The sequence below is a fragment of the Mesoplodon densirostris genome, chromosome 11 (genome assembly GCF_025265405.1).
Source record: "Mesoplodon densirostris isolate mMesDen1 chromosome 11, mMesDen1 primary haplotype, whole genome shotgun sequence".
NCBI lineage: Eukaryota > Metazoa > Chordata > Mammalia > Artiodactyla > Ziphiidae > Mesoplodon > Mesoplodon densirostris.
This window is the reverse complement of record NC_082671.1, coordinates 3,956,659-3,983,501: the sequence shown is the minus strand read 5'-3', so window position 1 is coordinate 3,983,501 and position 26,843 is coordinate 3,956,659. Positions and strand designations below refer to the sequence as shown.

At 39.1% G+C, this 26,843-nt stretch overlaps 1 protein-coding gene across 5 annotated transcripts in view; it reads left to right on the top strand.

The window, feature by feature from the left end:
- The window catches only part of ERC1 (ELKS/RAB6-interacting/CAST family member 1), a 390,173-nt gene that overhangs the window by 85,550 nt on the left and 277,780 nt on the right, over window positions 1-26,843 (top strand). For 4 of the 5 annotated variants that reach the window (XM_060111744.1, XM_060111742.1, XM_060111745.1 and 1 more), the window contains exons 4-7: window positions 9,997-10,071; window positions 15,294-15,449; window positions 16,689-16,781; window positions 19,790-19,957. In XM_060111744.1, the coding sequence (XP_059967727.1) occupies window positions 9,997-10,071; window positions 15,294-15,449; window positions 16,689-16,781; window positions 19,790-19,957 (492 nt within the window). The remainder of the gene's footprint in view (window positions 1-9,996; window positions 10,072-15,293; window positions 15,450-16,688; window positions 16,782-19,789; window positions 19,958-26,843) is intronic. The other variant, XM_060111746.1, reaches the window with a different exon arrangement.

The window sequence follows — 26,843 nt, the reverse complement described above, 5'->3', positions numbered from 1 at the left end:
ATTTTGACCTAGATATATTTATATGCTCTCCTGAGCTAGTGCAAGGGAATTTCTTCTTTCTTACCTAAGTTCTGCACTGATTTCTGTTCTGATTTGCTGTCTTGTATGAGATGACGTTGGCTGGCATGTATACTGGCTTAATACCTTTCTCGTTTTTTTTTTTCCCCCTCCTGATTTCTGTAGACTCATTTTGTTGCTAGAGGGCCACAGAATTTTCTTGATTTGTGATTTGTTACTCATCTCTTGATTTGTTCATAGAGACACACACAACAAAACCAGAGTTAGAGTAGCTAACTACTGCTCAATTTTAAAATATTAATAATTGAAAGTATGTGATTCCCTCAGTTTCGGTGTGCTTATAAAGTCCTAGGCAGCAGTAATGGATGTTTGCCCTGTGGTTTCCATGGAAACTGTTGTCTTGCTGTAAAAGATATGTGATAGAAATTATTTGCTGGGCTTCCCTGGTGGCATAGTGGTTAAGAATCCGCCTGCCAATGCAGGGTACATGGGTTCGATCCCTGGTCCGGGAAGATCCCACATGCCGCAGAGCAACTAAGCCCGTGCGCCACAACTGCTGAGCCTGTGCTCTAGAGCCACATCGAGCCACAGCTACTGAGCCCATGTGCCTAGACCCCGTGCTCCGCAACAAGAGAGGCCACCACAATGAGAGGCCCGCTCACCGCAATGAAGAGTAGTCCCCGCTCGCCGCAACTAGAGAAAGCCCACGTGTAGCAACGAAGACCCAGTGCAGCCAAAAATAAATTAAAAAAAAAACTTTGCTGCCCTGGAGGCACAGCTAGAGGGAGTGATACAGAGGCATGCTGTCACTTATTTTCAGAGGGGAAGCTCAGACTTTAGCTTACCACTGTGACTACTGATAATGTTTCACTTTTGTGTGTAATGCCTCATTTTAAGAAAGCTTAAGTGAAGAATTCATCTTTCGTGGAATTAAAAAAAATGACAGCTCTACTTCCCTGTGTGAGGTCAGAGTCTTCAGATAATTTTCACATTTGGATAGGGGGAAAAAAAGTCTCAGAACTATTTCAGTGCCAGTCTGAATAATCCCTTTTTAAATGAAGTGTGAGGAAGGCAGTTAAAAGCAGCAAAACAGCAACTTCCCCTGATGATGGAAACGGTCTATATCTGCTCTCTGCAATACGGTAGCCACTGGCTACATGTGACTATTGAGCAGTTGAAATGTGGTTCGTGTGACTGAGGAACTGAATTTTAAATTTTATTTAAATATAACTAATTTCAAATTAAATTTAATTAGTCAAATTTATATTTAAGTATCTCTGTGTAGGTAGTGGCTACTGTATTAGGTAGTGCAGTGATGCATAATGTAATGTTACCCGCTTTTCTTAATAATTAGTCTTGACCATCTTTCTTTCTTTGTCAGTACATGTAGAGTTGTGTAATTTCAATTGAATTTATAACGTTCTGTTGCATTTATTTATACTTCTTACTGTTGAAAATTTAGACTACTGTTAATTTTTCATTATTATAAAACTGTGCTGCACTGAATATCCCTAACCATATATCCCTGTACATTAATTTTTTTCTTTAGCATAAATTTCCAGAAATGAATTTGCCCAGGGTGTGTACGTTTTCAAAACTCTGAATATCAGTCTTGTCTCCCAGAGTGATTGGACCAGTTTATCCTCGCAGAAGCATATACTGTATTTTTACGGTTAATCTGCAGCTATGTACGTTACAATCTTCAAATTACTGGACTGTATTGTTTTAGAAAATTTTCTATCAACTACTGTGTTGTAGGCACCATCCTGAGTTTCTTTCAGTTTACTTTAAAGAGTATATTTTAATGAGGTAACCTGGAGCCTGGCCATAGAACATTGTTAGAGAAGGTGTAATCATCTCAAATCAAACAGCATGCAGCATGAAAACCCTACCAGCATCGTGATGAACTTTGAATGTTATGTTTTTACTCCTTCTGTTCTGAATATTTCAACCTGTCCCCATTTATTTTTGAGTTTTGGAGTTAATAAATAGTGAATAGTTAAGGATTATGAAAAGCCACAGTGTTATTCTGGCAGAGAGCAACCAGAAATATGGTGAATTTGAACAAGTAGTAGGAAAAAACTTGAATTTAAGACTAATTTTGAAGTAACAAGCTCTACAAATATTAAGTCCCACTTCTGAACATAATGTGGAAAGAAATATAGGCCCTGTCAGTTGTATCAATACACAATTCCAGTTGCTATTAGTAATGTAGCATCATCTTACAGGAAACACAGTCCTATGGATTAAAATTATTTAAGAGCAAGTAGAAGTGATTGCTTCAGGAACACATGTTTAGAATGCTGGTTCTCCTTTCTTTTTCTCCTACTTGCCTTCAAGACTTAGCTCAAATTTCAGTTCTGCTGTGAAGTCTTCCTTGTGCAGCTCTATACATATATGTAGATGAGCCAGTAATATTATAGTATACTTCCATGTGTGTTTCTTCATTGTTCACTTAATTTTTTGCACCAAGGATGTGGATGGATATATATATATATACATATGAAATTTTATCTTGCACAGTGGGTACTCAAGAAATGTTGGTTGAATAAGTTGAAATGTAGGGAAAGAAGTTTAAGCCTGGAGCTTACAGAAAGAAGGATAGCTTTTCCAATTCTTTTTTCTCCAGTGTGACCACTGGATACTAAAACCTAACAAAGGTTAGAAAACAAACTAAAACCCCAAACCAGTTTTGCTTATGACCTTAGATATAGAAGTTATAAATAAGATATTGGCAGATAAAATCAGCATTATGATAAAAGGATAATATTCTGACCAAAAGGAGTTTATTCTAGGAATCCAGAACAGCTCAATATGTCATTCACAGTTATAATTTGTAATAGGTGAAAGGAAAAGATAACCTTGTAGTGTTTGATAGCTATCTCAAAGACATTAGATAAAATGTTACAGACACTTTGAAAACTAAACCAAATGAACTAAAATTAAGAATTGAATGATACTTTTATAGCATGATTTAAATAAAACAACTCAGTAAATGTGTATTATAAACATATTTTAAACTAGTAACCAGAATTGTGCTTACTCTGACGTACACTAAACGCATCCATTAAAGTTAGGGAGAGGCAAAGACAGCTGTGTTCATCAGTATTTACATTATTCTGGAAGTGTTAGGCAGTGCCGTTAGATAAGGAAAATGGAATAAACAATATCAGTAACGGTAATGGAAAGGATAGGGCTAAATTTTCATTACAGTGTAGATGGGAACATTAATATAAAGATGCTGCTTTCCCCCAACTCTGAATTTAATGTAATGCCAATAGGAATATTCTTGACACGTGCCCAAATGATGTTGCAGTTTCTTTGCAAGAAGAACAGTGCGGGAACACTTGTTTAAGCCGCTCATGATATATGTGTTTTAAACCCAGTGATATTAAAATGTGTGGTACTGGCACAGTAATAGATAGCTAGATTGATGAGACAGAATAGAACCCAGAAGTAATATAGTTTTAAGCATATGATACATGTTTGGGAATAATCGCCATCTATTTGGAAAACAATACATAGTTACATCAAATTAAGTTCTAGAAGAAGTAAAGAGCTACTTCTTAAAAAATAACAACACTAGAAGAGAATGTAAGAAAAAGCTTTTAAAACAATCTTGAGACAGGAAAGAATCTTTTATTGCCATAGCAAGAGCCTTAAACAATTGAATTTGTGTATGTTAGAAAATACAGGTAACAGAAGCTCAGATGGTAATTTGGAGTAAAACTTTGTAACATGTGGCTCGACTGTTTCGTTTCCAGAGTGACAAGGTGCTGGAGGCACTTGGCACAGCCTTTCTTTGCTCATTACTCAACAAACATCCATTGAGCTTCTAAAATGTATGTGACCCTGGGATACACGCTGGGTATACATTTTTCATGTCAGAACACATGGTCTGTGCCCTCCTAGAACTTAAAAATCTGGTGAGAGACAATAAACTGATAATTATGAGAGGAAATAAATTAGTTGAGTCTAATTATGTTGGGAGAGGGGATAAACAGGGTAAGCATCTTTGAGGAGGTGCCCTTTAAGGGAGATCTGAAGCAAGTTGAAACAGTCTTGCTGAGCATTTGGGTGAAATCATTTCATGAAGAAGGTTAACAGTTTCAAAGGCCTGATGAGAAGGAGTTTTCAGGAGACAGCAAGGAGACTAGAGGACAAAAGCATATGGTGTAAGGGGAAGACAGGCATGAGATGAGAGGTTGAAGAGGTAGCCAGGGCCCGAGTCACACATTCCATTCATCGGATATTTATTGGGCACTAACCCATGTGCAGAGCACAGGGAGATACAGTAACAGTGAACAAAACAAAAATCCATGCCCTCTAGGAGACAAAGCACTCGCCTTCAGGATCCCTGCAGGTAATGCAACAATTTTATTCAAAGTACAAGAGAAAACTGCGCCAGTGTTTAATCAAGGGAGTGATCTAGTTTAGCTTTTAAAATTTACTCTGGCTGTGTTGAGAATAAATGGGGGAGGGAGAATTACGAGTGAACAAGGAAGTCTAATAAAGAACTTAACAACTGTAGGTTGGGTGAGTGGTGACTTGAAATGGCTATTGTACATTATATCACTAGTGTGTCAAGAAAGGCAGAAAGAATTGAGGGCTGGCAACACTGGGATATCCATAGGTTTTATTATTATTGGATTATTGTCCATCTTTTAAAAAAGCGGGTTTTCATCCATTCCAAGGCTCATAGTTTTTCCCATCTCAACAGTATGAAATTGAGTTAATAAGTCTTATCCTTGATGGCATCTTGAAATCTCTGTCAACAAGGCCGCAGTCCTGCTCGATTTGTTTGCCTGTGTACTCACAAACAGTTAACAGCTGCTCATTTTAGTCAGTGTTGTGAGCATTGTTGCTATTTCTCATGCTAACTTTAGCTGTTGTTCATTATGTCTTCAGTAATATTATGCTGTGAATCAGCATTGAAACAAACAGTTATTGGTTTGGAGAAAATTATAAAACAGTTCAAAACGATATATGATTAAACTTTATGGTTAAATAAGTAAAAAAGGGTCTTGCAATCAGTATAAAATAAGAATTCTGAATGATAGAAGCTTGGGTCATGGTTTATTTGGAGGTATTTCCTTCTTTTCTTTCCAACACATTAAACAGTGGTTTGCCTTACAATCAGTGGCATCTTAGATTTGATGAAATACAGTAACATTAAAATGGCATTCATATCCAGGAACATTTGTGATTAGTTTTCCATTTTCTTTATGAACATGATTCTGTAGATAGCAGGTAAATAATTCCCCCAAATAAAAGCCAAAGAAGAAAAACAAAAATTAAATTAAGCATTGTATTTTCTGTTTGTACTGAAATTACATTGTTACGTGACTTATTGTTAGGTTTTGTATTGTTTACTGGAGTGCCTTTCCTTTGATGGATAGAAGCGTGAAGACATCTATTGGACACATACTGAACTACACTCAAGACATGGTTAGTGCCTGGGGCCAGGCGTATGGAGTTTTAACAGGCTTTACAGGTGATTGATTCTGTGATACACCAAAGTTTGGTTCTCAGTCTGTTGGCAGAACATACCTGAATTGGCTATGGAATTTTTGGATCGGGTATCCATATGCATACCAAGCATTGTCTATAGGCTGAATAAATATTTCGGTTCTATATGTGCTCCTGTTTTTTTGAAATGTAGATCCTATTGTGATGAATAAAATACTAATTTGTTGGGAATTCCCTGGCGGTCCAGTCGTTAGGACTCTGCGCTTCCACTTCGGGGGCCACGGGTTCGATTCCTGGTCGGGGAACTAAGATCCGCATGATGCACGACACGGCCAAAAAAAAAAAAAAAAAGAAGAAAGAAATTAGAATACTAATTTGTTTTAAAACATTTACACGTATGTTAATTTTTGTCTCTATAATATTTCAGTCAACAAACCTTGTTTAGTACAACTGCTCTCATGTTAAGATTTGCAGCAGTGTTTGAGGTTTAAAAGTCCTACTCTTTACCTAGGTTCTAGGCTAGGAATTCTGGCTCTAACATGTCTGAGGAATGCCTGTCTGTATCTTTGGCAGTTGTAAGGTAAAAGCAGAGGAGGTTAGAGGGAAAAAAAGAGAAATAAACATACATAGAAAAAAATAGAAACCTTGGACCAAAGAGTAGGAAGAAATAAAAAAGAAAAAGCATCCCTAGTTAGTTTGCCCTTTCCTAGTGATTTTGGAAAGTGTGAACAGTTGCATCGCATAACTTGATTCAGGTTATCCTTCCTCACCTGTTTTTTTGGTGTGTCATTTGTACTTCATTCCCATTTTGACAGGAAGATATGTTTTCTCAGAAGCATGCGTTACTTGAGATGGTAAAGGGTCAAAGTGCAGTGCTGTCTGACAACGGCGGAGTTGAGGTACAGGAAGAGTAGTGCGGGTTCCTTCTTCACTTCTCCGTGTGGAGTACAGTAAGCCCAGAACTCGTGTGGAGGATTGAAATCTGCTGAAGGGACGTCTGCCCTTGAACCAAGGGTGCTGGAGGCTAAAACCTGAAACTTGAAAGAAAGAAATTTCAGACATAAGTACTACTTTTCAGTCACAAATGCTCCTTTCTCTCAGTTGTGTAAGTAAATGTTGAGTTACTTTTTAAAAGAAAGAAACTACTCACAACGGATAAATTTTGTTCCTAACTTGTTTGTTTTCCTTCTCTAGTCATTATTCTTTAGTAAATCAGTGAGAGGAACTGAACACATTTTCTACCGTGTACCACAGTTGACAGTATAACAAGATCCAGATAATTCTGCCTGTATTTTAATTTGTGTAGAGTGAAAATTTTCAGGCTAAAAAGAGGGAAATAAAGCAAGTGCTAGCACATTCGACTTCTTACATTTGTCTGAATGGTACATTCTTTTTTATTCCCAGAGTCCTGTCCCTTTATTAACAGTGCAGGAGTCAGAGGCTCGATGTGCTCTCTGGGAAGGGGGAGCCGGTCAGCCCACTGACTGCAGGACGTGTTCATAATGAGCTTGAATGCGCAGGCCTTTGAATGGAAATCTGTTATGACCGATAGGTTTTACAGGATCTTAACAGGAAAGCTTCATGCCTGCGAATGGTTTAAAGTGCACCCTAGTTCCTTAGCAGAGGAGGATTTTTTTTTTATTCAAATGGATTTCTTTCCTTATATATTGCTAATATGCTTGCTAGAGTTTAAAATGAAATTGTAATAGTTTCACTGTAAAGCATTTGGAAATTTCCCTAATTTGGAAGTAGGTAATGGAAAAGGCGTCAGATGAAATTAGTTCAGGGTCTGAATTGTGAGATATTTCAAAGAAATGCAGTTTTAGTATTTCAAGTAGATACAGAAATATTAAGTGAAAAATGTGAAGTGTAGGTTAGAGGACTTTATTAAGAGGTGATGATTATTTACAATTAGCAAGATTCATTTTATTTTTGTTACATTTTAAAGTTTGCAGTCATTTATTAAACATATTATTAAATATCTGCGTGCCCAATTTATCACCTGTTTACAGTGTAGGGAGTAGATTCAGTGTGGACTGACTAGAGGCTGGGGGGTAACTGATGAGTTTGTTGTTTTAATGCAGGTGAGAGGTGATTATGGCCTGAACTAATGTGTTCAGATTTTGTCCTGGATTAATGTGTTCTGCATTTTACTGTCTTAGTGAAGTGTTTTATCTTGCAGGGGTTAATTGTGGATTAACTCGATCCTTAATGAGACTTGCTTTTACACTGTTGGCTGTAGTCTAAGTGGCCTTGCCTCCAGGGCTAGATTGTCTCTCCTCCTAAGACGTGGCCTTTCAGGTGTCGCTGCTCAGTGCCTCTGATGTTCTCTCCACTCTGGCTCTTTGGAGCTTGAATTCTTCCCAGCCCCATGTGAGTTCAGGTAGTTGCTCAACTCATAGCTCTCTGGTGGTTGTTCTGTCCCCAGTAGTTGTTCTTCGACACTGTGGAGTCTTTCCCTGTACATGCAGGCTTAGTATTTGGTCAAAGACTCCAGGGGACCCCTGTCAGATCAGACACTGCTGCTCTTCTGGCTAGCTTCTTCCTCTGTGTCATTCTTCTCTGCACATTTCTACTGTCTTTGGGACTCTTACCCACTGATCTGTCTTCTGAGCTCTGCGGGACTGCTGTTTTCCGTTTGGTCTTCCTCTCCCTGCATCACATATTGGATAGCAAGTCCAGACCATAACCTTGTTAGTTTCTCTTCTCTCAAGGATCATAGTGCTGTGCTGCTTGTTTTCCAGTGTCTGAAAACAGTTGCTTTATGCATTTTTGTCTAATTTTAACATAGTTATGACAGGAGGGCTAGTCTTCTGTCTGTTATGATCAGATTGTGTTGACCTTGTAGAGGGTGAGAAGTAAATAGGAAACTCGTTGAAGGATTGAAAACAGACTATTGCCATGATTTGTTGATGCTTTATCTAGAGTACACCATTGCTTTCTTTAAAATGGACAGAGGAAAGGAAACTTAACTCGAGGCTGTTGTAGTAATCTAGGCTTAAACTAGACTGGAAGTGGAGTGAAATGATAAATTCAAGAAATCTTTTGAAGCTGGAACAATTAGGACCTGCTCTAGAAGGTGGTAGGAAGTGAAGATGTGGGAGGAGTGAGAGGAGACACTGTGCTGTTTGGCTTGAACCACCGGCAGGTAATGCCATTTAAGGAGATGGGCAAGACTCATCAGTCTTCAGAGGAGGGGCTAGGCTGAAGAGGAGAAAATCACGAGTTTTGTTTTGGATGAAATAAGTTTGAGTGACCTAGTAAACGTCTATATACATGTCAAATGGGCAGAGCAGCGGGCAGGGCTAGAATTCCACCAGCACTGTTCAGGTGGAAAGTATCCATCTGTATTCTCTGCCATCACTAGGGGCTGTACCAGGGTACTCTGGAAGTACTGGCTGACTCAGAGACATTGACAGAATCTGACCAGAAAATAGCCTGAGGAGGTCTGGTAACTTCAGGGTGATCCTTGAAAACCCTAACTGTGATATTCTACCATCTCCTCCTTACCTTTCTGATCCTGAACGCACTGACATTTGGATTGAAAAAAATAGCTATGTTTTTCTGCTATTTGCTACAGGTAGACTGTTTAGGAAACTTGTTCAGCAGTCTTACCTTCTTTTTCTTTCTGATCGTAGCCCCTCTAGAGAGAGATTTCCATCGTAGGTAGCCCGGTGGTTGTTGCTCGGGGGGAGGATGCTATGCAAAGGAGGTTGTCAACACAAATGCTTTCAGTTGTTTTGTGCAGTGTGGACTGTGACTACTTTGATTTCTCCTTTTTCTTTTTTTTTTTTTAAAATAAATTTATTTATTTTTGGCCGTGTTGGGTCTTCATTGCTGCGCGCGGGCTTTCTCCAGTTGCGGTGAGCGGGGGCTACTCTTCATTGCGGTGCGCGGGCTTCTCATTGCGGTGGCCTCTCCTGTTGCGGAGCACAGGCTCTAGGCGTGCGGGCTTCAGTAGTTGTGGCTCATGGGCTCTAGAGCGCAGGCTCACTAGTTGTGCACAGGCTTAGTTGCTCTGCGGCATGTGGGATCTTCCCGGATCAGGGCTCGAACCCGTGTCCCCTGCATCGGCAGGCGGATTCCTAACCACTGCGCCACCGGGGAAGTCCTGATTTCTCCTTTTAAAAAGGAACTATTTCTAATCCCCTTTTTGGATTGTTTGGAGTTCTGATAATATGTCTCGGAGTCCTGTGGAAGAGTGACACACAACCTGGGGACGTGCCGGAGCTTCGCCTCTTGTGGTGGCTGGGGTCTGTGTGACTTACCGTGTATAACCAGGTGTGCAGAGACGGGGATCCTCCTGTGCCCCTTAGCCTGAATGCAGTCTGTGTGCTCCCAGGTCCACAGGGAAAGGTCAGGAAGACAGAAAGTGGATCAGAGTGTCTCACAAGGCCGGGGTAGTCATCTTTGCATGTAACTACTACTCCCTCGCTTCTCCACCCCGCTCTTGAAAAAATGAGAGTGAAAAGGAGGACACTTACTCTCTTTTTTGCTTCTCTTGTATAGGAGATGCATCGGAGATTTGAGAATGCCCCCGATTCTGCCAAAACTAAAGCTCTGCAAACTGTTATCGAAATGAAGGTAAGTGAGAACTTCCTAAGGAATCTTATGTGTCATTTCACACTTTCAAGTGATCACACTTTCATGTGTGAGTTTAAGAAAGTGGTATGTAATAATAGTTCACTCATTTTGTAGGCTGAGAAGAAATAGTAAGACTTAATGAAAATGACACCTTAAATGAACTTCAGTTTTGTTTCCTCCGGTGTTTCTTGGAGTCAGCTGTTCTCAAAGCTTTTGATATCAGGGCCCCTTATTCTCTTAAAATGACTCATTTCATTTGTTTTTAAGAAAATGTCTGCCAAATACCAAGTTTGTGTGTCAGTTCTTCTCTCGAGTAAGAATAGAGTTCCGTGAAAAAAGTACCTGATTCAGCTTGCAGCTCACAGAGCACCCAGAGCAGCATCACACCCAGGACGCAGCAGCCGGGCCTGGTCCCCTCCTGTCTCATCACACAGAATGGTGCAAAGATACATACTCAAGGGTTGAGCACATGAAAAGTCACCAGGGACATTCCTAAGTGAGCCAGTGTTTTTAAAATGTTCTTTCTTATTTTTCTTTTTTGTCTGAGAGCGCTGACACTGAAGAATACACTGACCGCTAGTACGGTTTGGCGCTGTTGTCCAGAGGCACGAGCGCTTTTGCCTGTCCTTTATACTTTTAGTGCACGTGTTAACACCGTGGAAAAGGCACATAAAGTTATAGTATTATTATGAAGAAAGTTTTGACTTCTCAAAAGGGCTAGGAGGCACCCCCAGGTTTTCACGGACTATACTTTGAAAACCTCTGCTTTAAGTTACTGAGTAGTTAGAAATCTTCAGGCTGAACGTTATGGTGATTGGTGACTAAGCACTTGCCGTCTATGTTAAATTTCCTGGATTCAGAATCTGGCTTTATTTAACCAGTTGTATGACATAGAACAAGTAACCTAACCTCTCCATGCCTTAATTTCTTTGTTGATAAATGGTGATAACAATAGTACCTATCCCATGGGTTCTTTTGTGGTTTAAATTAGTTAAAACAAGTAAAACACTTTAAACAGGACCTGGCACATAGCAAACATTCAGTCAGTGTTAGCTGCTATGCTATTATTATTTTTATTAACAACATGTTCTTTCTTGCAAGAGCTGGAAGACTCTTACAGGTAGGGACCCCTCCCTCTCCCCCTTCTTCCCTCTCTGTCTCTTTTTTTAACTTCTTTGTATCCCCTAAAAAGTTTGACACGGTGTTTTGCATCATGTGCCTTCATTTAATATTTGTTGATGTGACAAGAATCTTTAGTTTTTGGTATATAAATAGTTTTATGTAAACAGATGCTTCTCAAGTACAGTTATCAGAATGGTTCTCTTAATTTAGATGATTTCCTCTTAAAACTTGTTTTTATTGTTGTATACATCTTTATTCTCACTGGGGAAAGGGTTTACCAAACAAATACCAGATTAGTGGATTCTGGGTTCTTTATAGTTAGACAGTTCATAGTCTTGAACATAATCTTGTAAACAACCTCTAGAAAGGTTTAATTACATGTTCACATTTCCCACAAGTTTATTTGTACATGTTATTTTCTGATCCCTGTTGGAACCTAAAAACACACGAGTGTACCTATGTTCACAGAATTACTTTGCTTGCCTTTTGATGGCATAAGGAAGTGTACTGGTTTTAACTGGCAGTAGATCTATTTTAAGTTGTGTTAACCTCCAGCCATTCTGCTAAGAAGCAAGAGACTGAGATTCTGGTGGCCCAGTGGGGTCAGGTGGATGTTATGTTGAAATTGCAGATGAAGTAGCTGAGATGCTGAGAGTGTGGCATGAGCTTGAGAGGATCATGAAGATCTAGACTGGTCTTTGGGGGAAATGGGAAAGGAGGTGATGGTGGATTATAAAAGAGCCCAGCTGTCTTCAAGGTGACGTAATATTCTTTTCTCTCTCCTCCTCCTCCTCCTCTCCCTCCTCCTTTCTCCCACTTTCTTCCCTCTGCTTCCTTCTCCCTTCTCTGACTTTTTCTTTTCCCTTTAGCAGTGGAGGAGCAGGGAGGAATTACTGGACTGCTCTAGGGTTAGAGTTTTGCTGGGTAGATATAGCAGAATTACTGGGATGCAAGTGAATTGAAGGTGGAGGTGAAGGAGTAGTTGGGATGATCGGTCCAGGAATGTAGCCTGGATAGGAAGGAAGAGAATTCAGAATGGATGGACAGGTTGGGAGAAAACGTAGAAGTTAGGGAGGTGGAGGACTCTGTGAGATGCAAGAGCAGCAGTTAATGTGAGTGACGGTGTGTCAGGCCTGGGAGGAGAGTCCCGGGTGATGTGGTTTTGTAAACTGGAGAGCTCAAATGGGCCGGAGGATGCGGGCGTTGGAATTACGGACGTCAAGGAAGTCGGACATTGAAATCCTAGGATTATGGCAAGAGTGGCATTTGAAGGAGAGATCTATTGTCAGCCGGGTGCTGAAGACTTCTTCCGTGGGCGGGAGTGGCGGGGGAGCCCCTAGATGGCAGCCACGTGGAGGGAGAGTGAAGAGGCGTGTGAGCTTTAGATGGGAGCAGCATCGAGGAACCTGGAGGTGCCCACACTTCTCCCTGCCACTCTGTGATGCTGGGGGATTAGTGGACTTCACTGGAGAGCGTTCAGGGAAATTATATCCTTTGGGAAAGCCTGGGTTTACTTAGAGCAGTGAGACAACTTTTGAAAAAAAAGTTGAGGACTTGGGAAATTTAACAACGAGCAGAGGATCTCAGTGGACTCCATGGGGTTGGTTGATGAATGATGGAGACCCAGGGCCGGGCAAGGATAGAGTAGGAAGATGATAAAGAATTTATTTATTTCGTCATTATACATTCTAGGAGTAAGAAACCTCCTTGGAAGGGGCTGTCCTCACATAAACCCAGCCTGAGTACTGGTCGGTGCTACAACTAGTCCAACATACCAGGCGTTAATTTTCTGGCCTCATCCCAGAAAGTAGCGTGGCAAGTTCTTTTTCTGCCTCATGGCGTTCAGAGCTGCAGTTATGGTCCCTTTTTAGGTGCAGATTTTATGGTGCATGATTTGATAGTGAGTGTCTGATTTGGCCAAGAGCTGCCTCTCTGTCTGTGTTGGGATTTTCAGATAGTGCATTTGAAGTTGTTTATTGATTTATTCTTTATGGGCCAGGGTAGTTTTAAACGAGTAAATCAAAATCCTGGTTTAGGTTTAGAACGTCTCTGATTGTGTTAATTTAATATGTTTAATTTTGAACTAAATGTAAGTTGCATTTGAATAGATTTGTAAAAGAAAATTTTTGTTGTGTTATTTTTAAAGGTAATGCAATGCAAGTCAGAGGAGTACAGCCCTCCCATCTCCCCCAAACCTAAAAATAGCTAGTTGTAATTGTCTCATGATAAATCCTTTAACTCTTATCGGCACACTCTCAGATAGCAAGGAAGGTCAGTCAAGACAGGTTTGAGGTAAAGTGAAAAGAGGAAGTCAGTCTCAAAATTGCTTCCTAAAGGAATGGTTTCTCTAAAATTCCGAATAAAATAAAGCTGTACTGACTTTATGCTCTTTAAGGTCTTTACTTCCTAGGTGAATAAGTATATGCAACTATAGATGTGAAAGTATCTACTCTATGGAGGAGTTTTGCTGTAATTGATGACATCTAAAGTAATCTGGGGATAAACTAGATACTGTGACAGACAAAACCAAGAAAATGAGTATAGATGGTTGTTGTACTAGGAGGTGATATTCGTGGTGATGCTGATTTATAAGGACAGTGATGTTTCTTTTTAGAAATCATTATGAGATATTTCACATGCATGGTGAAGTATAGTGAATAAGTAAGGTTACTAATGCAGTAAGTAACCTCCCCTTATCTGCAGGGACAGGTTCCACCACCCTCAGTGGACTGAAATCACAGGTGGTACCGAACCCCATATATACTATGTTTTTTCCTATACGTACCTATGATTAATTTTATAAATTAGGCACAGTGTGTAAGGGATTAACAACAGTAATTAATAGTAAAACAGAACAGTTATAACAGTATGCTGTAATGGAAGTTATGTGAATAGGTCTCATTCTCTCTCTCTCAGTATCTTACTGCACAAATCTAATGCCTTCTTCATCTAAACTGAGCACTTGTCATGCACTGTAGCCGTAACTTTTGCAGTTTGAGGTGCAACAGCAAAACTGGCACAAATTTCTTTTTCCTTCATCCCAATTTCACTGCTGGAAGATTCGTTCTTACTGTAGATCGTAGCAACCTCAGCATATGATTTTTTCTCTTAGTGAAAACTTCCACCTTTTCACTTAAAAGAAGCACCTTACAGCTTCTCTTTGTCAAATCTGAATTGCCAGCATCACTACTCTTGTGCTTTGGGGACGGTATTAAAAAAAATATTGTCACATAAAAACAGTCACTTGAACACAAGCACTGTGATGCCAGGACTGTCCATCTGATAACTGAGATGACTGCTGTGAGTGACTACGGGCGGGGGTACACTGGACCAAGGGATGATTCACATTCCGGTGGGACAGAATGGGATGGTGTGAGATTTCATCATGTTGATTGGAACAGCGGTGCACAGTTTAAAACTTCTGAATTGTTTTTTTCTGGAATTTTCCATATGATATTTTCTGACCGCAGTTGGCCTCGGGTAACTGAAACCACAGAAAGCAGAACCAGGGAAAGTAAAACTGTGGATAAGGCGGGACCACTATGTGATAAAGTGTAACTGTTAACGTAATTATTCATCCCTTTGTTTTTCTGCAGTGGGAGGTTATCAGATCTTTATTATTGTAGATACGGTTATGCACATTATTGTGTAAGTCTTTCAAACCTTCTTACTCTTTTTCCCACTCCTTTGGGGGCAGAAATAAACCTTTTAGGGGTCATCAAGTAAAACGATAAAATACTATAGCTAGAAAAGGTTTTACTGTTAATATTATAAATGTTTTCACTAGAAGTTTGTTGACCATAAAGTACTAAGAAACTTTAACTAGTTTTCCATTGCTTCTACTTCTTTAGTTAATACTCTCAACTTTAATCAAAAGGGTGCAGAGGAAAGGGTAGAGGAAAAAATCATAGTATAGATCTCAGTCCTTCTCCTCTCCACCATATGGCCGTGAAGGATATATTTTAGAAGCAAGGCACCAGTTGCAATATTTCTACATATTTGTTTTTCTTTATTAAATTTCACATCTGTAAAGACAGGCTTGTGTAACCTCTCTGACTTTTTGCGAATACTTTAATGTCTAAATCTTCCTTTGTTATCAGGATTCAAAAATTTCCTCTATGGAGCGTGGGCTCCGAGACTTGGAAGAGGAGATTCAGATGCTGAAATCGAACGGGGCTTTGAGTACTGAAGAACGAGAGGAAGAAATGAAGCAAATGGAGGTCTATCGGAGCCATTCTAAATTTATGAAAAACAAGGTAATGGTGTGTGATACCGTAATTTTTAAATGGGGTTTGAAAAATTGATGCATGTTCCTACTTCTTTAGTGATGATGGACTTCACACTGTTTTATCAGGCTTCAGGGAAGAATACTTGTACCGTAATTCTTTCAGATAGAACTTCCCAGAATTAAAGTCAGAATTACTGATGTTGTATAGTTCTTTCAAATTTCACTTAAAAGAAAATTACTTGTATGAGGCTAAGTGTGTATCATCACAGTTTAACATTTCACGTCTACCAGTACTTCTGAGGCGATTAGTAGGATTACATCCAGATGAGTTTTTCTCACTATATGAAACATCATGTTCTCTATGTCTTATGAACAAATATAGAAGTGAAATTCAGCCTAAGAGACTGAATCTACCTCCCCCCCTTTTTTTTTCCTGAAATGGCTTAAATAAAATCGTGTTTTCCCTTCAAACACATTTCCCTAAAGGAAACCCCTTTGTGCTCTCCGTTGGAGAAGACCCATGTGTATCAGGTTTATTGTTTCCCACGTGCACTTGGGGTGTATGTACAGTAGGAGAAGCATCGCTGAGACATATCAGTCTGTATTATAACCTCAGTCACAGTATTTCTTCCTTAGAGCCAAAGGCATTTATTTTGATTCTATAAACTATTTTAGGCAAATTGGAGGATTTAGTTTATTACAGTTATCAGTTTATCAGGTCTGTGGTGTTTTAAAGATCATAATTTCAATTGTAAAATATTAGCTAGAAAATAAGTGTTCCTCCCCCTCCCCCTGCCCCCCATATCCCAATTGTGTTAGTTCCCTAATTTCTCAGAAGTGAAAACTGTTCCTTTAATGATACAGTTTCTGGCTTCTTTCTGTGATACCCATACCTGCATATAAGTCAGTAGAATATTCCTCTGTTATTTTAAGAATCTGTTACCAATGACTATGGCCAATTTCATGTAACTTTTAGAACTTAAAAATTCACATATCCAACTTGCTGTTAGTTTTGATTTGTCATTCTAACTTGAGAACAAAATAAAATATTGTCTCTGCTTCCCATTTGCTGATTAGCCCATTTCAGTCCATTACCCTGTGAAAACAGTGAGCCCATCTAGGGTCCTTTGAAGAGGAAATTAGGGGAACAGATTTGATTGTGTTATATGAGTTATTGTTATTTCCAGTTACTGCTCTGGCTCAAAAGCAGATAATAAAAAGACCTAAGTTGACACATGAGTGAAAAAGAATAACAATGTCGTGACAGGTAGAGCAACTGAAGGAGGAGCTAAATTCGAAAGAGGCTCAAGGGGAGGAGCTGAAAAAGAGAGCGGCTGGTCTTCAGGCCGAGGTCTTTGCCGTAAGATTTACCCTTTGCGTGCAGTGATCCCACAGTGGGACCCTGCTGCTCTGGCTCTGGGCGCTCACACTTTCACTCTGTGGTCGGCAGCTTTGCCCGGTACTAGCACTAACCAGCCTGCTCTGCTCTTTAACTGACTCCTGTTCACCCGTTTGACCCGCGTGCCACCCTGTGTGCAGCGAGCCCTCATGTGCTCTGGAAGCTCTGACCCTGGTTTTTTATTGTTGCTTTGTCACTGTGTGGATGGTGCTTCAAAGCTGTTTTTTCTCGACTCCTTTCCTGTTACCAGAAACTTGTTGATTTATGTGAATGATCTCTTTCTCTTCTTAGGTACAAAGAATGTGCAGATGTTCTAGGTCCATCACCCAGGGTTTATTTCAATCTGATTTCTTGAGTGAAGTGCTTTACCTTCATATGTAGACATCATCTTTAAGTCCCCGATAGGTGATTTTGCAACAAATTTTACTTTCTTTGGAACAGATGTATTGAAGTGATTAGCTTATTTAGTTATCTAGTAAATTAGAAGTAGCATGAAACTTAAAGTCTCTAAATCTATTCAGTAGCTCAATCATCTGTCTAGAGAACTTGAAATTCCATTTCAAACTGTGATAAAATGATTACAATAAAATAGCTAACACTTGAGTACTTATTATAAACATTTTATAACCTACTAAGGTAGGTATATTCTCAACCCAGTTTACGGATAAGGAAGCTGAGGTAACACAGTGGTGCTCAGGAAACACAGTAAGAGGCAGAGTTTGATTTTTACACAAGCCATTTGGTTCCAGAACCTGTGCTGGTAAGCTCTGCACTCCACTGCCCTATACTAGGCTGTGCACACATTTGTCTCACAAGTGTCAGGAAAAAAACCTGCTTCTGAAAATTACGGTAGGATGAGACTGGAATGCAGCATTAAAAGAAAAAAAACCCACTTGTGCTAATTTAGTGTTTGCTATTTATGGACCACTTTATAGTATAGATAGAAAAGTGAGATATTTTGTCTAAAAGGGTCCAGTTTGGTTTGTTGTAACCATGTATTGTCTAGAGGAGAAGTTGATCTATAACTTTTTTTCCTCAGCTAGTATTATTAATTTCTTTTTGTGTCGAACAACAGGCTAAACATTCTATACATTTTTTTTGGTTTAATCTGTATGCAATACAGTGGCACTGGTTTGCTTTCTCCATCTTACTGATCAGGAAACCAAGGCTTAAAGAGGTAGTTACCCAAGAAGACACACTCATTTGTTCTCACGTGGGATTGACTGCAAAAGCCTTATGCTCCTAACTTTTAAGGAAAATTTGTGCTTCTAAACTCTTCTATTTAGAATATTTTCTTCTTTTTCTCAATCTTTATGGTCAGTATAGCATTATTTGAGGATTATTTAGTAATGCAGATGATGAGGAAACTGAGATTTTATATTTATTTTTGATCACATGGTCTAGAGGTAGCTGGAAATTTGAGTAATCTTTAAGCCATAGTTCTCTAGCTGACGAGGTGAGAACATTTTGAACGTTTCTCCTGACCATTCATACCACAAGTGCGTTTTTAGTGCATTCTGTTTGTTAGGGGTGGGATGTTGGTAAAGGGATGTCATGAAAGATGCTACACCATTACAGTATGTGGCAGCTCCTGGGTACGTATCTGTGTTACAGGCTGGAAGTAGCTGCTGTTTACAGCTATCTTCCACTGATTTCCTTAGCAGCTGCGAGTATTTTGCATACAGTGAGCACACAGAAATGTTTGTTGAATGAATGAATATTATATTTGTAAGTAGAGATTTCATGCATATGAGAAAAATGCTTGTCTTCCTGCTGAAACAGAATAGTAAATTATAAGTTTATTTTTAGTGCTCCTTAAAAGTAATTTTAATTACAGTAAAATTTATTTCATACTTTCTCATGGGAAATTATTCTCGAAAGCTTTGTCCCTTATGCCTAAGATTATTACAGTCAAAATACTTTAGATACATTCAACTTTTTACAAAGTATTTTTTGTGTCATCAGTGATACTGAGATTACTGACTTCTTATCAAATTTATACTTCCAAGAGTCTATATTTTAGTGTATAGCTAGCTACCTTGCTTAGGCAGTAGATATAATGTAAAAACAGATATAATGTCTGTTAATTTGGCTTACATTTAGAATAAAAGAGTAAAAATTCTTAGAAACACAGTAGAAATGTAAAGGAGATGTTTGATGTTAAATGTTTTCTAAGTTAAGATGAGAAGAATTTATGGGAGAGTGAGTGGCACCTGTTGATTTATGGATTACTCTGTCAGAGTAATTCAAATTTGATGATACATGTAGATTCTTACAGAATGAGATTTTATGCGTTCTTTATTTAGGTTATATACTTTTATCCATTTAGTTGATATGACATGTCGTAGGTAATATAACTTTGTAGGTGGAATCTTTTTTTTAGTTCAGTACCCCTAACTCCTCAAAATTATATAATTTTTAGAAAGCACATGTTTATAATGCCTTATAACACTAAAGTGGCTTTTTAAGAAGGACTTTATGTACACTTTCATTTGAGAATGAAAAAAGAACAATGAAGAAATAAATGTGCAGCTTTTGAGTTTAAATAGCAATAGTAGGACGTTTCCTTTTTCTTTCTGTATTCCATCTACACTAATCCTGCTGTATGATTTGAAGTTTCCTATGACTTAAGAAGATGAAAACTGCTTTAGTCGTGTTCAGATGCTTCCTGCTGTCTGTTAGTCATCTAAGTGAATTGGGATTTTTCTTCTTCCATTCCTTTTCTAACGGATTTCAAAGGTTTAGGGGAGACAATACATGAAAACTGGAAAGTTTGCTATTAATTGAATAAGCTTTGTTTTTTTTTTTTTTTGGTGGGGGGTCCGCTAAGATTAGATGATGCAAAAAGATGAATTGTGTCCTGTTATAAAGTTAATGCTGTATATCTTGACGTGGATCTGTCAAAGATCCAGATCAGAGGTGGTGGTTTTATTTCTTTTTCCCTTATGCTGCTTTTTCTTCTTCTCTAGATCGGTCAGGTGAAGCAGGAGCTGTCCAGAAAGGACACCGAACTACTGGCCCTACAGACAAAGTTGGAAACACTCACCAACCAGTTCTCAGACAGCAAGCAGCACGTTGAAGTGCTGAAGGAGTCCTTGACTGCTAAAGAGCAGAGGGCTGCCATCCTGCAGACCGAGGTAACAGGAGTCGTGGGGTTTGCACGGAGCCCATTCCTCGGCACCTTTTCTTGTGCGTTACCTGTGCACTTCTTGTTGTGTTGAGATACGGGAGCTATGGATACTGTGGTGATGGATTCTTTAGCGATGTGGTCAGTTATAGTACTAAACTCTAACCGTCTTGTTTCTATTGTTCTTGTATCGAACAAATTAAATCAGTGCAGTTAAGATATGTTTTTGATACTTCAGACTTTGACTAAGTCTGTGCTTCTAAGTAGACTTTAAACTAATGTTATGAAATGAAAAGGTAGTTGTAAAAGCATTTGTCCTCACCCGTGGTAAATCTTTCAGTCATGAATGGGAGTGAGCTTGGTCAGCCTGTGTTGGGTCATTAAGTGTCCTTAATTTTTGGTATTATGAATAGCTTTAAGTAGGCAAACTGTGGAATTTAGAAATGTTTGAGATAAATCTTGTTTTGAGCTGCAGATTATTAGACACGTGCCTTCATGTCCTGTTTGAAAATAAAGTTAGCATTTTTAGAAATATTAGAAGATTAGCTAGTCTGCCAGCTTTGATTAGAGGTAGGAACACACTAAATAATTCCAGACAGATGAGAATCTGTCATATTTGCAATGAGAAGGAATTGATGATGCTATTTGGATTTGCTGTCTTAAGGAAAATATTTTCTAAAGATCTCAGTGAAATAGAGAATTTAGGTAGGAATAGGTAAGCAGTTCTGCTGTATAGAAGAAAAATAAAGCATACAGTATGGATTAATTTTTTCTTTTCTTTTAAAGAACAAGATAATAGATTAAATAAAGGCATAGCGTAATGAAAAAGGAATGGGTAGTAAAAAGAATGCATAAAAAAAAAAAATTTCAGACCCAAAAGTTCAGAATCTTCAAACGAGGGGGAATGGGAAAATGACCAAAATGTTTCATGTAGTATTTTATTGTTTTACAGTTTGGGATTTTGTTGAAAATGAGAGATTTGGATGATGTATTTATAATTTTCCTTACAACTTATACTTTTTCTATTTTGATCACGTTTCATTTTATCATGATACCTCAGAGGGATATTTTGGGATAAATAAGGCTCTGGCTCTGGCGTCACAGTTACTGAGTGTGGACTTCAGTTTTACCCCTTGCTACCAGGTGCAGGGTCCTGGGCACATTACTTAGGTTCATTGTGCCTTGTTTTACATCTGTAAGATGAAGAGGAGTTCCTGCCTCGTTAGGTTGTTAGCATTAAACTAACTTATTCACTCCTAGTGCCTGGCACATAGTAGGGTCTTTGTCAGTTATTGGCATCATTCTAATTCTTGTAATACTATCAACTAATATATGTAAACTGTTAAAACGGTAAGAGAACATTGTTGCTTTTCTTCTCACTGGCATAAATTTTATGTAGAAGGTCTGCTGTTTAATATTTTTATCAAGCTAAATTAAGGTTTATTCAGGGAATTGCAAATATAGAATTATCTGAAAAATGTTACCTGCAAATTTATTAATTTGTGGCTTTATTAGACTTTTTCACATCAATGCCTGGTATGCATGCAGTACTACAAAAGGGTCAAAAGAGGGCGCCAGTGTTTTGGAGGTGAGCCTATTGCCAGGTTTGCTGCTGTGATAGTTTTGGATGGAGGTGGCAGGTGTGGGAACCAGGGAACCAGGCAGTTGGTTACTGATAATGCAAGCTTGTCACAGTCTAATAGATGACTTCTTCCCCTTGGCAATCCATCCTTCTCTTTGTACCCACCTCTGAAATTGTGTTCTTATTAGCTAGGTCTCACACAGATGGGCTTGTGATTGGTTTCTTGTACCATAGAGAACAAAGACTGTATTTGTGGTCATTCTTGGATGGTTTTTATATTTGTTTTTAGGACTGAGTTTCAGCAATTACCCCTGTAAGTTATTAGGACAACTGCTCAAATATAAGGGTCTCATTCTAAAAGATAACAATAGAAAAGCTAACTTCCTGTTGAATTTGGGGTGATTATATGAATGTTATATGCCTGTTTATCAGGATTTGCTTTTTTTTCTTAAATTACTCTGGTGACACTTGACAAGGCTCACTTTTTCCAAAGCAGCTTTCTCCTGTTGGATCCCATAAAAGACAGTTTGAACCAGCTCTTTGCAAGTTCTCATCTATTTCTATAATTGCTATATTTCTGTTCCTATAATTGCTCTTTTTTTAAAAAATTAATTTATTTTATTTATTTATTTATTTTTGGCTGCACTAGGTGTTCGTTGCTGCGTGCGGGCTTTCTCTAGTTGGCGGTGAGCGGAGGCTACTCTTTGTTGTGGTGCACGGGCTTCTCATTGCAGTGGCTTCTCTTGTTTCAGAGCACAGTCTCTAGGCTTGCAGGCTTCAGTAGTTGTGGCACGTGGGCTCATTAGTTGTGGCTCGCAGGCTCTAGAATGCAGGCTCAGTAGTTGTGGTACACGGGCTTAGTTGCTCCGCAGCGTGTGGGATCTTCCTGGACCAGGGCTTGATCCTGTGTCTGCTGTATTGGTAGGCGGATTCTTAACCACTGTGCCACAAGAAAGCCCCCTATAATTTCTCTTAATTGACCTCATCCTCCTCTCTGAAGCTACCCTAGACTTTCGTCCAGCTCTCAAATCACTAAATTAAGCACATATGAAAAAGAACATGGATTCAGCAGTTTTTTGTTTTTTTTTTTTAATTTTAAAATTCTTTAAGGAAAAACGGGATGTGGGAAAAGACCTGTTTTTTTTCCTGTTCAAGGTCCATGGTATGAGGTCCTTTTGTGTTGGGCAGTGTACAGTATATAGTATCTATGGAATTACTCCTGTTTTATGAACATCTCCTTTAATCTGTTGACCTTCACAGAGGTGGTCTGGATTTAGTAGCACTGTGGTCAAAGTATGGGCTTGTCAGACCTGGGCTTGAAATAGCCTTCTACATTTATTAGTTATGTGACCTTGGATGAGTTATTTTACCTCTGTAATCCTCCATTTTCTCATCTGTCACTGAGAATAATAATAATACCAACTTCCTAAGGTTAGAATAGATGTTTAATGTGGCTAGAATAGATTTTTTAATTATGAAGTTCTTACCTGAATTTGGAGGTGAATATTAAATATCAGTGGGTTTAAAATATCGTCGCTGGTTTTTTTAGATGATAACTTTGTAGGCCCCCCCCACCCTTGTACAGATAAACTGTGCACTGTTGAATGACACATCTCTGCCTGTGGCCTTTTGCAAGTTTCTCTGAGCTCTTCAACCTTTTGTTGGAATGTCAAACAGAACTCAGTGCAGTTTGTTGAAATAGCCTTTTATAAGGTCTGCTTGTGTACATTCTCAGTCTCATGACCCAACGCCCTTCATTCATCCTCCTTTCTAGATGGGAACAGTGGGAGATGTGGTGATAGGAAATTATACTTAGTGATCTTGGGCAAGTCACTTAGTTTCGGCTTTGATTTCCTCAGCTTTAAAATTAGGAGTAGTTCAGATTATTTAATTTTTAAAAAATTTATGGGGACTTTCCTGGTGGCACAGTGGTTAAGAATCCGCCTGCCAAAGCAGGGGACACGGGTTCGAGCCCTGGTCCGGGAAGATCCCACATGCCGCAGAGCAACTAAGCCCGTGCGCCACGACTACTGAGCCTGCGCTCTAGAGCCTGCGAGCCACAGCTACTGAGCCCATGTGCCACAACTACTGAAGCCTGTCCGCCTAGAGCCCGTGCTCTGCAACAAGAGAGGCCACCGCAATGAGGAGCCCGCGTACTGCAACTAAGAGTAACCTCAGCTCGCCACAACTAAAAAAAGCCCGCACGCAGCAACAAAGACCCAACACAACCAAATAAATAAATACATAAATTAAAAAAAAATTATGAAATATAGGAAAAATGCAGAAAACAATATAGTAGACAGTACTCAGATTTAACTTACATTTATGTTTGACCACATTAGGTGATCTTTAAAGGTCCTTTAAAAGAAAAGTTTTTTAAAAAAAAGCTCATTCTAAACTAAATATTCAGTGACAGCAGAAACTTTTGTTAGAATCTCAGGTTTTTAGAACTGGTTGGGGCTAGGAAGAGGCTAGGAATAAATATTCGGAAGCTGTCATTATGGGGGTAGTGGCTAAAGCCTTAGGGATGAATTGGTTTCTCCAGGGGAAGGTTGTATAGAGTGAGATGTAAAGAGGGGGAAATGACAGAGGATCCAGTGAAGAAAACTGAAATGGTGTGGTCAGAGAGTTAGAAAGGCAGTGAGTGATATAATTGCAAAAGAAGAATTATAGGAAACATGCCATTGTTACTGGCATGCAGTTACTAGTGCTTTTGTGCTTTTAGGTAGATCTGTTTATTGATGTAAAACAAAAGAAGGTTAAGATGGGTTGAGATAACTAATACTTTTGTGATCAGAAGTAAAAGGCCAAAAGAGCAATGTAGCCATTTTTCTGTTCATGTCCATTGGTAGAGAAAGTCTTGTGGAGGAAAAACATTCTGATTTTGTTGAAGTTGGCATAACCTGTTTGCCACAGACCTTGATGCTTGGCAAGCTGGTTAGATGCTGTTCCTTCAGCTCAGTTGATGTGAATAAACAAGGTCTTATTCCTCCTGCCAAGAATGGTGTTAGGGTGATGACTGTGTGTCCTACTAGTCTCCGAGGGATTTTCCTGAATATGTTTTTTGTGGTTTGCAAAATACGGACCTCACGCAAAATTATACTCTGAATTTAGTTCACACCAAACCAAAAGATCAGTGTAGAATTCAGAGCAATTAATCTAGTAGTAGCAAAGTGGTTTTTGTGGTTATTTTTATCTCAGATCTCCAGACCAGCCCATTTAAACTCTGCATTGCATGAAAAAGCAGACCAAGAAAAAGTGTACACAGCTGATTTGAATTGAAAAGATCACTTAGTAGGGCTTCTCTGGTGGCGCAGTGGTTAAGAATCCGCCTGCCAATGCAGGGGACACGGGTTTGATCCCTGGTCCGGGAAGATCCCACATGCCGTGGAGCAACTAAGCCTGTGGGCCACAATTACTGAGCCTGCGCTCTAGAGACCACGAGTCACAAGTACTGAAGCCCGTGCACCTAGAGCCCGAGTTGCACAACGAGGAGTAGCCCCCGCTTGACGCAACTAGAGAAAGCCATGCAGCAACAAAGACCCAATGCAGCAAAAAATAAATAATAAATAAATTTATTTTTTTTTAAAAAAGAAAAGATCACTTAGTAATTAGGCTGTGGGCTTGGGTAGTTTCTGTGGCTAATATTTGTGATATGAAATATTTTTAATGTCAAAACCTGCATTTTCCACTGCAATAACACCAAAGGTTTGTATGTTTATAACAAGAGTTTTCATTCTTTACCTTTTTCAGTCACCAATTCTTGTGGGTCTCATACCTGACATTCCCTCAAATCGGCATGTGGGTATTTATGAGTGGTTAGTGCAGGCCCATTTCCAGGTCACTTAGCAGAGTCAGGGATCTAACATAAAAGTGCAGCTGGGGCATCTGGGTACTTTTGGTAAAGAAGCAACAAATATGAGACCTCACAGTTATTATCCTGAGACATTGGTCCCATCAGAATGAGAAACATTTAGAAGTGATGAGGGACGTTTTCCTGCTGCATTCTGATTCCTGACCCACAGATGGAAAGCCTTTCATTTTTCTGAAATTAATGCTGAGAAGAACTGAGAGACAAGGCAGTTCAGGCTTATCTACAGGTTTAAATGTCTGGGCTTTTGACTTCTGCAATAAGAATTTAATAGTGTATTTCAGGGGTATCGGGTAAAATGTTTTTAAGGTGAGTTGCTTTGTTTTTTCGCTTGTGGTTATTGGAATATATAGAATACATATTGGAGGTGGAATATATAGTATACAGAATACAAATTAGAATGTAGGAATTAGGTAGAAATGACTTGGCATGAGATTTATTTATTTTTAGATTTGTGGCATGTGTACTTTCTAAGACTTTGACCTCTTTAACTGTGCAGCGGGTCAGAGGGTTCACGGAGAGCTCCCTCTTGACTCGCCCTGACTGATGGATGCCCTGTAATGGGTTCACTAATAGGAACCACATCTGATACTGTCAGATGGGACTAGTAGCCATGTAGGCAGGCTGGAGCTGAGCCTCAACAAACGCCAGGTGGATAGGGGTCAGTGAGTTCTTCTGGCATCTCGACAGCCTGGTCGTTGAATTTCCTGTTCACAAGCATCTTCGCTCTGTGGTGGCAGTTCTTTTCTCCCTGTTGAATAAATATTCAGTCTGTTCTGACATTTCCCTTCTGGACCTTTTTTCCTTCTTTGCATAGTGGAGTGTTTCTGATTTTAATAGGTAGATGAAAGAAAACTGGGGGTAGCTTCAGGAATTTTGTCACCTTGCACTTTAGAAAGGACCATTGGAGAACTCAGTGGTGATCATGTATTCCATCTTTGTTCTGCATTGGATTTTGATTCTTGCTCTGAGCTCTCTAGTGCTGAATTCAGGCACCAAAACTGGAAATTTGTAATGTAACATCTTTTGGATTCGCTGGGCTTGGCTTATTGTAGTTCTACTGTTTGTCAGTAAAACACTTTTTTTTTTTTTTTTTGTCACTGCTGAGTAATCTTTTCTTTTTCCTCGTCTTTGAGGAAAAATGTAAGTAGATTGGCTATCTTTACACATGTCAAGTTTCCATTTCATATACTATTCATGGGAAGAACTCATTTAGACCTTCTTCAGTTGCTTTCATTAGCCGTTTATAATTTTCAGCATACAGAGCCTGTACATGTTTTGTTAGATTTATACCTAGGCATTTAATTTTTTTGGAGTGATTGTAAATGGTCATACATTTTGAAAATTGAAGTTCAGTATTGCATCACATTTAATTTTGACCAGTTGACAAAATATCAACATTTTAAAAAGCTAGTGTAGGGACTTCCCTGGTGGCGCAGTGGT